Below are 11,897 nucleotides of genomic sequence, written 5' to 3'. Positions count from 1 at the left end.
CGTCTCTTCCACCCGCTGATCAAGAGGATTAACACAATCTGCTACTGCGCATGCCCTAAAGATCCCAAGCCAGGCCAGAGCAGCAGAGCGCCGATAAATCAATAGCGTCCGCTGTACAGCCCATGTGTGCACTCGGAGCGCAGATAGTACTGCCTGGAGAGTTACTGGCTGAGGCTGTAGTCAGCGGTACCGAGGGGTGAGAGGAGATCGGTCCTATATAAGGCTGAGCGCTGTACCGAGCTGTGCTGTGTCCGGTAGGTGCGTCACTACGTGAGTGTATGCACTCACCGTACATAGCAGTGTGGGGGCATCATTTGTGTGGCCTTTACCTAGTAACTAAGTGGCAGCTGCTCATTGGCTGCTGAGGTTCAGCCCAGAACTTGACCCGGTGCACACAGATATATAGTCAGAGGAATGTACCATTATGGAGGTCACGTGTACAGTTGTGTATTTATTTATTCACATCATCATAAAAAAATACCTCCCTACGTGATCAGATAGTGGTGCGTGCTGTGGACGCTGTATGGCGGCACAGACAGCCCCTATACGCGGGTGTTACCGGGCCGCGGGAACTGTATAATGTGCTGAAAGGGACCATATACTCCCCAGAAGCGGCACCTCCAGGATAAATGACGTCAGGCACCTGTTGGAACATGGCGCGTTCTTCTTTATGCATCTTCATTGCTGGGAACCGTAATATCTTATGTAGTAAAACCGTGTGGGGTAGAAATGCTGATGTCCAGGCTCCTAGTGATGGAAGAACTCGCTGCGTGTCACGGGTGTGGCCGAGAACTTACCACATCTAATTAGCGGCTGCAGATATGTACCAGCGGGGAGGTTTCCAATCTGTAACAATGACTCCACCATTCTCCTGTGCCGTCAGCTCCACCATTCACCTGTGCCGTCAGCTCCCTGCCCCACCATTCACCTGTGGCGTCAGCTCCCTGCCCCACCATTCACCTGTGGCGTCAGCTCCCTGCCCCACCATTCACCTGTGGCGTCAGCTCCCTGCCCCACCATTCACCTGTGGCGTCAGCTCCCTGCCCCACCATTCACCTGTGGCGTCAGCTCCCTGCCCCACCATTCACCTGTGGCGTCAGCTTCCTGCTCCACCATTCACCTGTTGCGTCAGCTCCCTGCTCCACCATTCACCTGTGGCGTCAGCTCCCTGCTCCACCATTCACCTGTGCCGTCAGCTCCCTGCTCCACCATTCTCCTGTGCCGTCAGCGCCCTGCTCCACCATTCTCCTGTGCCGTCAGCTCCCTGCTCCTCCATTCACCGGAGGAGCTGACGCCACAGGTGGTGAGCAGGTGCTGTCATCTCCCTGCTCCTCCATTCTCCTGTGCCGTCAGCGCCCTGCTCCACCATTCTCCTGTGCCGTCAGCTCCTTGGCCCTCCATTCACCTGTGCCGTCAGCTCCCTGCTCCTCCATTCACCGGAGGAGCTGACGCCACAGGTGGTGAGCAGGTGCTGTCAGCTCCCTGCTCCACCATTCTCCTGTGCCGTCAGCTCCCTGGCCCTCCATTCACCTGTGCCGTCAGCTCCCTGCTCCTCCATTCACCGGAGGAGCTGACGCCACAGGTGGTGAGCAGGTGCTGTCAGCTCCCTGCTCCACCATTCTCCTGTGCCGTCAGCTCCCTGGCCCTCCATTCACCTGTGCCGTCAGCTCCCTTCCGCTCCATTCACCTGTGCCGTCAGCTCCCTGCCCCACCGTTCACCTGTGGCGTCAGCTCCCTGCCCCACCGTTCACCTGTGGCGTCAGCTCCCTGCCCCACCGTTCACCTGTGGCGTCAGCTCCCTGCCCCACCGTTCACCTGTGGCGTCAGCTCCCTGCTCCACCGTTCACCTGTGGCGTCAGCTCCCTGCTCCACCGTTCACCTGTGGCGTCAGCTCCCTGCTCCACCGTTCACCTGTGGCGTCAGCTCCCTGCTCCACCATTCTCCTGTGCCGTCAGCGCCCTGCTCCACCATTCTCCTGTGCCGTCAGCTCCCTGCTCCTCCATTCACCGGAGGAGCTGACGCCACAGGTGGTGAGCAGGTGCTGTCATCTCCCTGCTCCTCCATTCTCCTGTGCCGTCAGCGCCCTGCTCCACCATTCTCCTGTGCCGTCAGCTCCTTGGCCCTCCATTCACCTGTGCCGTCAGCTCCCTGCTCCTCCATTCACCGGAGGAGCTGACGCCACAGGTGGTGAGCAGGTGCTGTCAGCTCCCTGCTCCACCATTCTCCTGTGCCGTCAGCTCCCTGGCCCTCCATTCACCTGTGCCGTCAGCTCCCTGCTCCTCCATTCACCGGAGGAGCTGACGCCACAGGTGGTGAGCAGGTGCTGTCAGCTCCCTGCTCCACCATTCTCCTGTGCCGTCAGCTCCCTGGCCCTCCATTCACCTGTGCCGTCAGCTCCCTTCCGCTCCATTCACCTGTGCCGTCAGCTCCCTGCCCCACCGTTCACCTGTGGCGTCAGCTCCCTGCCCCACCGTTCACCTGTGGCGTCAGCTCCCTGCCCCACCGTTCACCTGTGGCGTCAGCTCCCTGCCCCACCGTTCACCTGTGGCGTCAGCTCCCTGCCCCACCGTTCACCTGTGGCGTCAGCTCCCTGCTCCACCGTTCACCTGTGGTGTCAGCTCCCTGCTCCACCGTTCACCTGTGGCGTCAGCTCCCTGCTCCACCATTCACCTGTGGCGTCAGCTCCCTGCTCCACCATTCACCTGTGGCGTCAGCTCCCTGCTCCACCATTCACCTGTGGCGTCAGCTCCCTGCTCCACCATTCTCCTGTGCCGTCAGCTCCTTGGCCCTCCATTCACCTGTGCCGTCAGCTCCCTGCTCCTCCATTCACCTGTGCCGTCAGTTCCCTGCCCCTCCATTCACCTGTGTCGTCAGCTCCTTGCCCCTCCATTCACCTGTGCCGTCAGCTCCCTGCTCCACCATTCACCTGTGGCGTCAGCTCCCTGCTCCTCCATTCACCTGTGCCGTCAGCTCCCTGCCCCTCCATTCACCTGTGTCGTCAGCTCCTTGCCCCTCCATTCACCTGTGCCGTCAGCTCCCTGCTCCACCATTCACCTGTGGCGTCAGCTCCCTGCTCCACCATTCTCCTGTGCCGTCAGCTCCCTGGCCCTCCATTCACCTGTGCCGTCAGCTCCCTGCTCCTCCATTCTCCTGTGCCGTCAGCGCCCTGCTCCACCATTCTCCTGTGCCGTCAGCGCCCTGCTCCACCATTCTCCTGTGCCGTCAGCGCCCTGCTCCACCATTCTCCTGTGCCGTCAGCTCCCTGGCCCTCCATTCACCTGTGCCGTCAGCTCCCTGCTCCACCGTTCACCTGTGCTGTCAGCTCCCTGCTCCACCATTCACCTGTGGCGTCAGCTCCCTTCCCCTCCATTCACCTGTGCCGTCAGCTCCCTGCTCCTTCATTTACCTGTGCCGTCAGCTCCCTGCCCCTCCCAGACCAGAGCAGGACCCAGACCTGACAGTTTTGCATCTGCCCATGGAAATCTATATAGACACGATGGCAAGCCCAAAAGGGGGAGCCACACCCCTGTATGTTCAATTTGCAAAAAACTAAGCTCCCCCTTTTTGGGCTGTGCATCTTCTCTCTTATAGCTTTGCGTGGGCCGGTGCAAAAAATTTAGGTCTGGGTCCTGCTCTGCCCCCATCTTTATTGAGGCCTGCTGTCACTCAGCGAGGTGAACTACATGAGTTAGGGTCCATCCTGATGGGGTACACTTTGTTGCGGTGGGATGGCTTTTATGCTCCTTTGCTTAAAATAGTGTCATTCAAGTGAATATAACCATGCGGTAAATCTCTGCACAGTAGGTGGCCATGTATTTTTTATTTTTTTTGCAGGAAAACTCTCACCTCTATGAGAAAAGTAATTCCACTGCGCACATTACCCATCGGGAGAGCACAAGTTTTACTATGACCCAAAACATCATCGCCACTGGTTAGATCTGTCCAGTTGGTTCTCCCACAACCCGTTCAGAGCGGAATAAGAAAATCCCTATTCTCTAGTGCAACTTTACTTATTTGCAAAGCAATTACATACAGCGCACAGAATCCTTTAGCAAACAGTTCATACTTTAGAACAAAGTAAACTTGACAAAGTATTGGTGCTAGAAATTGGCCATTGTCCAACTCAAAGAGTGCGAGCAATGTCCCCAACGTTCCTCCTGTACGTTACCTAAATGACGAATCTGAGAGATGTTCGAATAAGAGTCGTAAAAAAAAAAAATTAGGGGGAATAATAGTAAAAGTAAGACAGCACATGGTTTTTTGAGACCTCTTCTTGCCGATGGTGAATTGGAGCATTCTTGATGACATCTTTAGGCCGTAGGGATTACTGTCGCTTCAGTGTCCTCTTTCTTTATTCTCTGTTTGTCCCTTAGGAATACAATGGCGCACCACAAGACCCACACATCCCATCTTTTCTGTTCCCTGGTATCTGCAGTATTAATATTGTCCTCTGTAGCAGAAGACCATGCACATTCGAAAGTGGAAGAGGAGGCGCACGCTGGCAGTCGTTTTGACAAGAATGTGGTACATAATAAAGAGTAAGTAACGTATAGCCTTAAAGGGGTTGGCCAATAGCAAATGTTTATCACTTTAGGTGATCAATGTGTGAGGGTCCCAATGCTGAACCCCATGTCAGTGCAGTGGTGGCCATGATTGCACACTACCATTCTAATCTATGGGCCTTACAGAGATGGCCAAGGACAACCACGGCAATCTCTTGTTTTTCCCCCCCAAAAATTGAAAAGAGCAGTGGTGAACAAGCGTGACAGGGCCCACAGTAATAACACACAGACGTGGGCTGATGGTAAAGTGATGTGTAAATCTCTGGGAACTGTCTCACGGCTGTAGATGCAGATACCGATCAATTGACAATGGAGGCTTTGAGCTAGAATTGGACATGGGTCAATCGGGTTCTATGTATTTTGGTTGTACCATTAATATTTGTTTTTTTCCTTTTTTCCGCAGCCACATAATGGAACACCTAGAAGGAGTTGTGCAGAAGCCGGAGGCAGAAATGTCCCCTCAGGAGCTGCAGCTTCATTACTTCAAGATGCATGACTATGATGGCAACAATCTGTTAGACGGCCTCGAGCTGGCGACTGCCATTTCTCACGTCCACAGGGAGGTCTGTGATCAAAGTATAAATGTGCAGAATACGGTTTTGTGTCCAGCACCTCCTCACCTGGTGCTCTTACTATATGACAGACATGGAGCCCCAAATAGGGCCATGTACTAAACCAGTAATTTGTACAGGTTGTCTACATCTTCAGGCCAAGGACACCCCAGATTAGCAGGAGATCCCATTGTGGAACCCTAATCTGTCGTCCATATGGATGAACATGTTCCCTTAATACATTGGTCGTGTTGTCCATGGTGAGATCCTCTCTGGGCGATATATGGTCAATGCACTACCATTGATGAATTAGCTGCCTGTGCCCAGCCATGGTCCTTTGGAGCAAAGCTATGTCCACTTTTTGTTGAAGCTGGCCAGGACTGGCATAAAAATCTCCAAAAGGGTCAACATTTTGACACAACTATGAGTTGCTCAAAAATTTTGCGACATTTTACGCAGTTTTACTCTCACATTTTGGAGAAAACTGCTTCATGGAATGAAGTTGTTAAATATGACTAAGACTATGCCACTTAATTCAGTCCTGACGTCTTGAGGACCCATTCATGAACTTGGAACAGACTTTCCATTACCAAGGCACCAGGACATCTTATTGTGGAGTGTTCACAGTGCCCTATAACTCTTTGGATAAAGTTTTGCTTCACAAGTTCAACGCATTTTGAAGCCCTATGGGCTCCTGTCAAGCTCAAGAGATGTATATGTCTAAGCTTCGCATGATAAAGGAGCCCATTGTGCCCCGACGCGAGCTGTTGTTGTAAAACTAAAGGTCCCTTTACATTTAGCGATGCACCAGCGACCCCGACAACGATACGACCCGGTCAGGATCACTGGTGCATTGCTAAATGGTCGCTAGTGTGCTGCCACACAGGCAGATCTCACAGCGATGTAGCGACGTAGCAGCAGTCGTTACTTACCTTTCAGACGTGGCGATCCTGACGTCCTCCCGCCCGCGTCCACGTGTCGCTCGTCGGCGCCAGCAGGAAGCCCAGCAGGAAGCGCCCGACGAGAAATGGAACTGGACGATCTCGCGCGATCAGCGACAGACAGCAGGGGAGCCGGTCGGAGGTAAGCATCACACATAGCGATATCGCTGCTGCGTCACAAAATCGGTGACGCTTTAGCGATATCGCTATGTGTAAAGGCCCCTTAAATCTTATGAAAACACATTATAACTTGTATGTCTCTGTGGACATAATACAGTTCTTTTGTCTGGATCATTTGCGCCCATGTGATATTCTGGTACCTTGGTAATGGAACTCTATCCCAAGTCTCTGCAGACATCCACTGAGCCTAGCACCTCAAAGAAGAGGATAAGGACATCAGGCAGCATTGTTTTGGTATTGTGGAGGGTCTTCAGTGGCATTGTGCTTGTTTATGACAAGTTTTTTTGTTTCTCTTGGGTTACTGGGACTTTCTGGTAATTGTATGTGTATTGGTGATGTGAACCCCAGTGATCAGACATGTATTACCTATTACCTATGGATAGATGAGAAATGTATTTGGTGAAGAAACCCCTTGCTTATTTTCTCCAAGCGTCATCGACTGTCTAACCAGTACCACTTTAGGTAATATACTTTATTAGGTGATTTTATGTTTGGTTTACTAAAACCGTGGGCGGTGCAGTATTTACGGACTTAAAATTAACCTATCACCATAAAAATGCAGTCCAGTCTGAAGGCACCATGTTATACAGAAGGGTGAACAGGTTACAGATGTATGGAGGAGACAGGTTGTGGATGGCTTTGTAGAAATACCCAAACTTCCACAACTCGATTGCTGTCAGTGAGGTTATCATTAAATCCACTGCTGGCAGCTTCTTTTTAATTTCCGACCAATGACAATCTAAATGTGCTCTATGGGAGACCAAGTCTGGAGACGCTGCAGCCATGGTGTGGTTTAGGCCACACAGGTTGCTCACAGTATCTCGAGAAACATGCAACCCCGCGTTATCGGGTTGTAAAACTCCTCTCGGGACACTTTGTAGTAATAGCCGTTCTACTGGTTCCAAAGTTGATCTCTTTTGCACTGTAAGTGAAATCAGACGTCACTTACAAAGGTGTCAAACATGTCTACACAAACTATTGGAAGATGTTTGCACAAAATTGGGCACGTCCAACTACTGGAATGGAGGTCTATCCTCTTCAGCAATGAATTGCGCATTTTTGCTTGGACACAGTGTTAATCGTAGATTGACTTGGAAACCATTTTGGCAACATCATGAAAAGGTCTTCACAAGAGAACGTGAAAGAGTCCTAGGAGCTTTTTTTCGACATGACTATTGTAAGCAGCCTGTGTGGGCTAAATGTGCCACCATAGCCAGCAGTGTCGCACATCTATGAAATCATTGGTTGGTTATTGCTAGGGAGCTGCCTGCAGCGGATCTTGATGATTTTCCAAGTGCATTCAGCAAAGCAGAACCTTCCTCAGACAATCATTAATAACCTTGTTGATAGCAGCTAAGGTTGTAGATGCGGGGATTTCTTCATGTAACGCTTTTACTCCAATACTGAATAAATCGAGATGCTTTGAAATGTTATTTCCATTTTTTTTTTATCCTGTGCAGGTCATTATCATATCTGTCCATCATGTCATTTCCACAATTCTTTGACTTCTTTGTGCTGCAATTTCAATGCTGAGGAATGTATTTAGTGCTAATTTGTATGGTAGAACAACCATGTGAGCTTCGCCCGTTTAGTAAAGACCTTAAAAAGTAGAAACAAATAAAAAGGTTCCTATCTCTGGGTCGGTATAGTGTATTAAAAAAAAAATATTGAAAAATTCAAGGGAGCAGCAGAAATAAAAAAGAGAAAATACTAGTCACTTTTGACTTGGTGACAGATCAGCAAACTTATTATTCCTTAATCCCTTGTAATTGTATACATAATATAGTGTAGGTGCATTACAGTACTCACTGATTGCCATCTTGCCTGGTTTCCAGAATCACTCAGGTCCTCTTCTAAGTCACATGACTTCAACTGGGACTCCGCGGATCATTTTAGGGGTTTATGTCTGGGCCAGAAGTGGCTTTCATTGTGAGGTCCCATAGGCCTTCATTGGTGGAAGTAGCATCACTGTTATGATTGAGTCACCGAAGAGGAAAAAACAAAAATGCAAGCTCAGCCCAGAAAATCAGAGAGGTTGGAAACTAGTGGATTGCAGACCCCTAATCTTATCACACAACTAGCAGTAGCCGTGGAGTGTACCTACGGTGATCCTAGACACCTCGTCACAGCCGGAGATCTAAATAAGCCTAAAGAGAGAAAAGGGAAAAACTGACTGCCCCAGAGCAGACCCCAAAGCAATAGGCAGCCCCCAACATATGACGGTGAAGCAAGATGAAAACACTAACACAGATAGAAAGATAGGATGAGCAAACGATGGGGCCCAAGCTAACTAAAAAGGACAGGACAGAAAAGCTGCTGTCTGCAATCTGAGAAAACCCTGCTAAAAATATTACCAACACAACTGATAAGCAAAAAGGACCCTGAAGTCACTAGACTTCAAACCCTATATCAGCACTCAGAATATTCTGAAGGCGAGCAAAAGAGAACACTGATCAAGGAATAAGAATCCAGCACACCCCCAGCCGGGGATGGCTGAACTCCAAAACAAGGTAAACAAAACCAAAACTAATAAGTTCAATAGCAGAGCAAAAACTTATCTTTGGGAAGCAGGAATCAGACTGGTCTCCAAGAATCCAGCAGAGAAATCACCAGCCACTCAGAAGGGCGTCGGCTGCCTTATATCCAGTCTGAAGTTCCTGTTACCCAGTCACAATCCACCTGATCAGGTGTTTGGTTTCTTTCATCCAAATCAGCCTCACTACCTTCCTTCACCAGAAGAGGGAGATCCTGGGACACAAAAGGTGAATGAACAGATGAGCTCACAACACATCACCCCACACAGAAGTCTCTGTGTGATCCGGCAAAGATGAGGAGCGATGACATGGCCCAGAAGAAGACCATAGCGGCAGTGGAAATAGGAAAACGATGACCGCTGATTATTTTTTGTGCACCTATCCTACATTGTAGACATATTTAGGGGGGTTTAGAGGATACATTGTTAGCTGTGAGTGCTTGTATAACTATACTTCCCCATGTGATAGGCCTTGCAGAAATTTGCATTACTGAAATCTGTCCCATTGATCTGATCAGGTTTGTAAAGGTTGCATAGACTGTAGAAACAACCCTCTGTAGATGAATGGAGCAAAGTTTCAATTTCAGTATGAAATAGATGTATAACCTGAGTATGTCAATTCCTATGGAATTTACTTAATGGGATAGTCCAGGATTTGTCCAAATTCAGCTTTACAGCTGTCTACAAATGGTGTGTAGTATTGCAACTCCACTCCATAGACATGAATGAGGCCGAGCTTTGTAGACAGATGTCACACTGTTTTTGGATAAAAGAAGATCTGTTTGTCTAATTTTGGAGAACCACTTTAAGTAATCCACCATCTGAAAAAGTAATAGGTAAGCTAATCCAAACTGTGTGTTTTTTTTTTTTTCTTTTCAGGGAAATGGTGACAACACCCAGACAATATCCGAGCCAGAACTGATAGCCATGATAGATGACGTTCTCCGAGATGACGATATGAATAATGATGGATTCATTGATTATGCAGAATTTGCTAAATCGATGCAATAAAGACTTTTTACCAATGAATATTATCTTGCCTAAATGTGACCATTCCGTACAGTGTCTCTCTCTGGGATGTTACTCTCTGCACCGCGCAGCTGTCTGTGTCTTGTTGTGGGATCACAGTCATGATTTCCTGCTGTCATTGGTCCCAGAATATAAAAGGTGGATGAGGAGATGAATCTGTCTGCCTGTCTAAATGCCCCTTTAATGTGTTTTAAAATATATATCTATTTATTCTATTCCTGTTTCAATCAGAGATCATTTGATAGAGACAGCCTCTGAGTGATCAGTCCTAATCTAGCAAGGGCAAAAACATGAAAGAACAGGTAGGATTTGCTGCTTTTAGATCTGGTGTCTTCTATGCTTCAGGAGGACATGGCAAGAAATGTTGTCGTGGAGGCACAAAAAAAATTCATCATATAGTACTCCTGTAACTACAAGGCTTGAAGCAAGTAATTGAGAAAAAAGCCCCCATACACATGAGACAGCTGATTTCTCCAACCCCACCATACACAGGAACGCCCTGCTCGGCTGAGCACTCCTGTGTTTTTTAGTAGATAGCTGTTACCAAACTCCCCCGTCCCCAGTTTATCTTAGCGCTGAACTAATGGATCCAAGAAATCCAAACAGGCCAGATCCTTCTGCCCCAATAAGGGGAGAGTTGAGAGGCTCCCATACATATTAGGCTGTCATATGATATCGCCGGGTTTGGTTGACTTTAACGTGTATGGGGGACCCTAAGACATTTAATGCATAAATTGCAGCCTAAAGCTGTAAAGTATTATATGAAAATATAAATATAACCTTGTAATATATCTTAAAAATCAGTTTTCTTTTGTTAACGTTCTTCTTACAGTTAGGTCCAGAAACATTTGGCCAGTGACCGAATCTTTGTGATTTCAGCTCTGCAGGCCACAGTTTTTTGTTTAAAATGAAACAACTGAGATACAATTGAAGTTTAGACTTTTAGGTTTAATTAAAGGAGCTGAATAAAAATACAGGGGTTGGACAAAATAATGGAAACACCTAACGTTTTGGCATCATAATCTTCGAACATGTTATAAACATGCAAAAAATGACATATGGTAATGATTTGTAGTTGATTATTTGTGTTATGTGATATTTGTATGTAAATTAACTGTTTGTTTTGCAGAATTGTAAGAACATTGATGAAAACCTGATACCAATGGCAGACCTCTCGGATTTTCAAAGAGGCCAAATTGTTGGTGCTTGTATGGCAGGCGCTAGTGTAACAGAAAGTGCCCGAATGCTTGGCGTGTCAAGATGTTCTGTCTCCAAAGTAATGACTGCGTTTGAAAGAGAAGGAAAAATGTCCACAGCAAAGCCCAGGTCCGGCCGAAAGTCGAAGTTGACTGAGAGAGACCGTCGGACTCGAAAGCGAATTGTGAGAGAGGATCGCAAGACCACGGCTCCGAAAATCACTGCTGAGCTCAATGAACACCTACAGAACCCAGTTTCCACGAAAACTGTTCGTTGGGAACTGCACAAATCTGGATTTCACGGAAGAGCTGCAATTCGAAAACCACTGCTCTGAATGACAAATGTTTCCAAGCGTTTAGAGTGGTGTAGAAACCTCCAGAATTGGTCCCTCGAGCAGTGGAAACGTGATATTCTCAGACGAATCATCGTTTAACCTACTTCCGACCACCAGCCGAGTGTACGTTTGGAGCCAGCCGAAAGAAGCATTCCATCCAGACTGCCTTCTCCCAACCGTAAAGCATGGCGGAGGTTCTGTGATGATCTGGGGTGCTATTTCGTGGAGATCCGCCGGGCCAATGATATCCCTTCATGGAAGAATTAACAGCCGTGATTATTTAGGCATTTTGGGCGACCAAGTGCATCCTATGGTTCAAGCACTGTTCCCAGAGGGGAACGCCATCTTTCAGGATGATAATGCACCAATACATACAGCTAGAATCGTTAAAGCATGGCACGAGGAACATTGTAATAAAGTTGAGCATCTCATCTGGCCCCCACGATCCCCAGACCTCAACATTATTGAGCATTTATGGCCGATTTTAGAGATTCAAGTTAGACGTCGCTTTCCGCCGCCATCGTCGCGCAAAGAACTGGAGGGTGTTTTAACTGAAGAATGGGCTACAAT

The 11,897-nt window shown here is 48.3% G+C and overlaps 1 protein-coding gene across 3 annotated transcripts; it reads left to right on the top strand.

Annotated features, from left to right (window-relative positions):
• The first annotated feature begins 53 nt into the window (after positions 1 to 53).
• MCFD2 (multiple coagulation factor deficiency 2, ER cargo receptor complex subunit) lies at positions 54 to 9,796 on the top strand. 3 transcript variants are annotated; one of them, XM_073554001.1, is made up of 4 exons: positions 54 to 196; positions 4,374 to 4,538; positions 4,966 to 5,125; positions 9,647 to 9,796. In XM_073554001.1, the coding sequence occupies exons 1-4, from the start codon at positions 123 to 125 to the stop codon at positions 9,776 to 9,778; spliced, it is 531 nt and encodes a 176-aa protein (XP_073410102.1). In that variant the 5' UTR covers positions 54 to 122; the 3' UTR covers positions 9,779 to 9,796. The 3 variants fall into 3 exon arrangements, with proteins under 3 accessions (XP_073410102.1, XP_073410103.1, XP_073410104.1); XM_073554002.1 differs by having other exon boundaries at positions 88 to 254; XM_073554003.1 differs by having other exon boundaries at positions 88 to 258.
• The last annotated feature ends 2,101 nt before the right edge of the window (positions 9,797 to 11,897 follow it).

The sequence above is a fragment of the Dendrobates tinctorius genome, unplaced genomic scaffold (assembly GCF_039654945.1).
Source record: "Dendrobates tinctorius isolate UK_male_01 unplaced genomic scaffold, ASM3965494v1 ptg000205l, whole genome shotgun sequence".
NCBI classification, from domain to species: Eukaryota; Metazoa; Chordata; class Amphibia; order Anura; family Dendrobatidae; genus Dendrobates; species Dendrobates tinctorius.
The sequence above is the reverse complement of the archived record's forward strand: the minus strand, read 5'-3'. Positions and strand labels throughout refer to the sequence as shown.

Excerpts from the sequence above, each read along its gene's own strand:
- MCFD2 (XM_073554001.1), top strand. The coding sequence starts at position 123 with ATGTGTGCACTCGGAGCGCAGATAGTACTGCCTGGAGAGTTACTGGCT. Across the intron at positions 197-4,373 it reads GTAGTCAGCGGTACCGAGGG|GAATACAATGGCGCACCACA; the intron begins GTGAGAGGAGAT and ends TTTGTCCCTTAG. Across the intron at positions 4,539-4,965 it reads AATGTGGTACATAATAAAGA|CCACATAATGGAACACCTAG; the intron begins GTAAGTAACGTA and ends TTTTTTCCGCAG.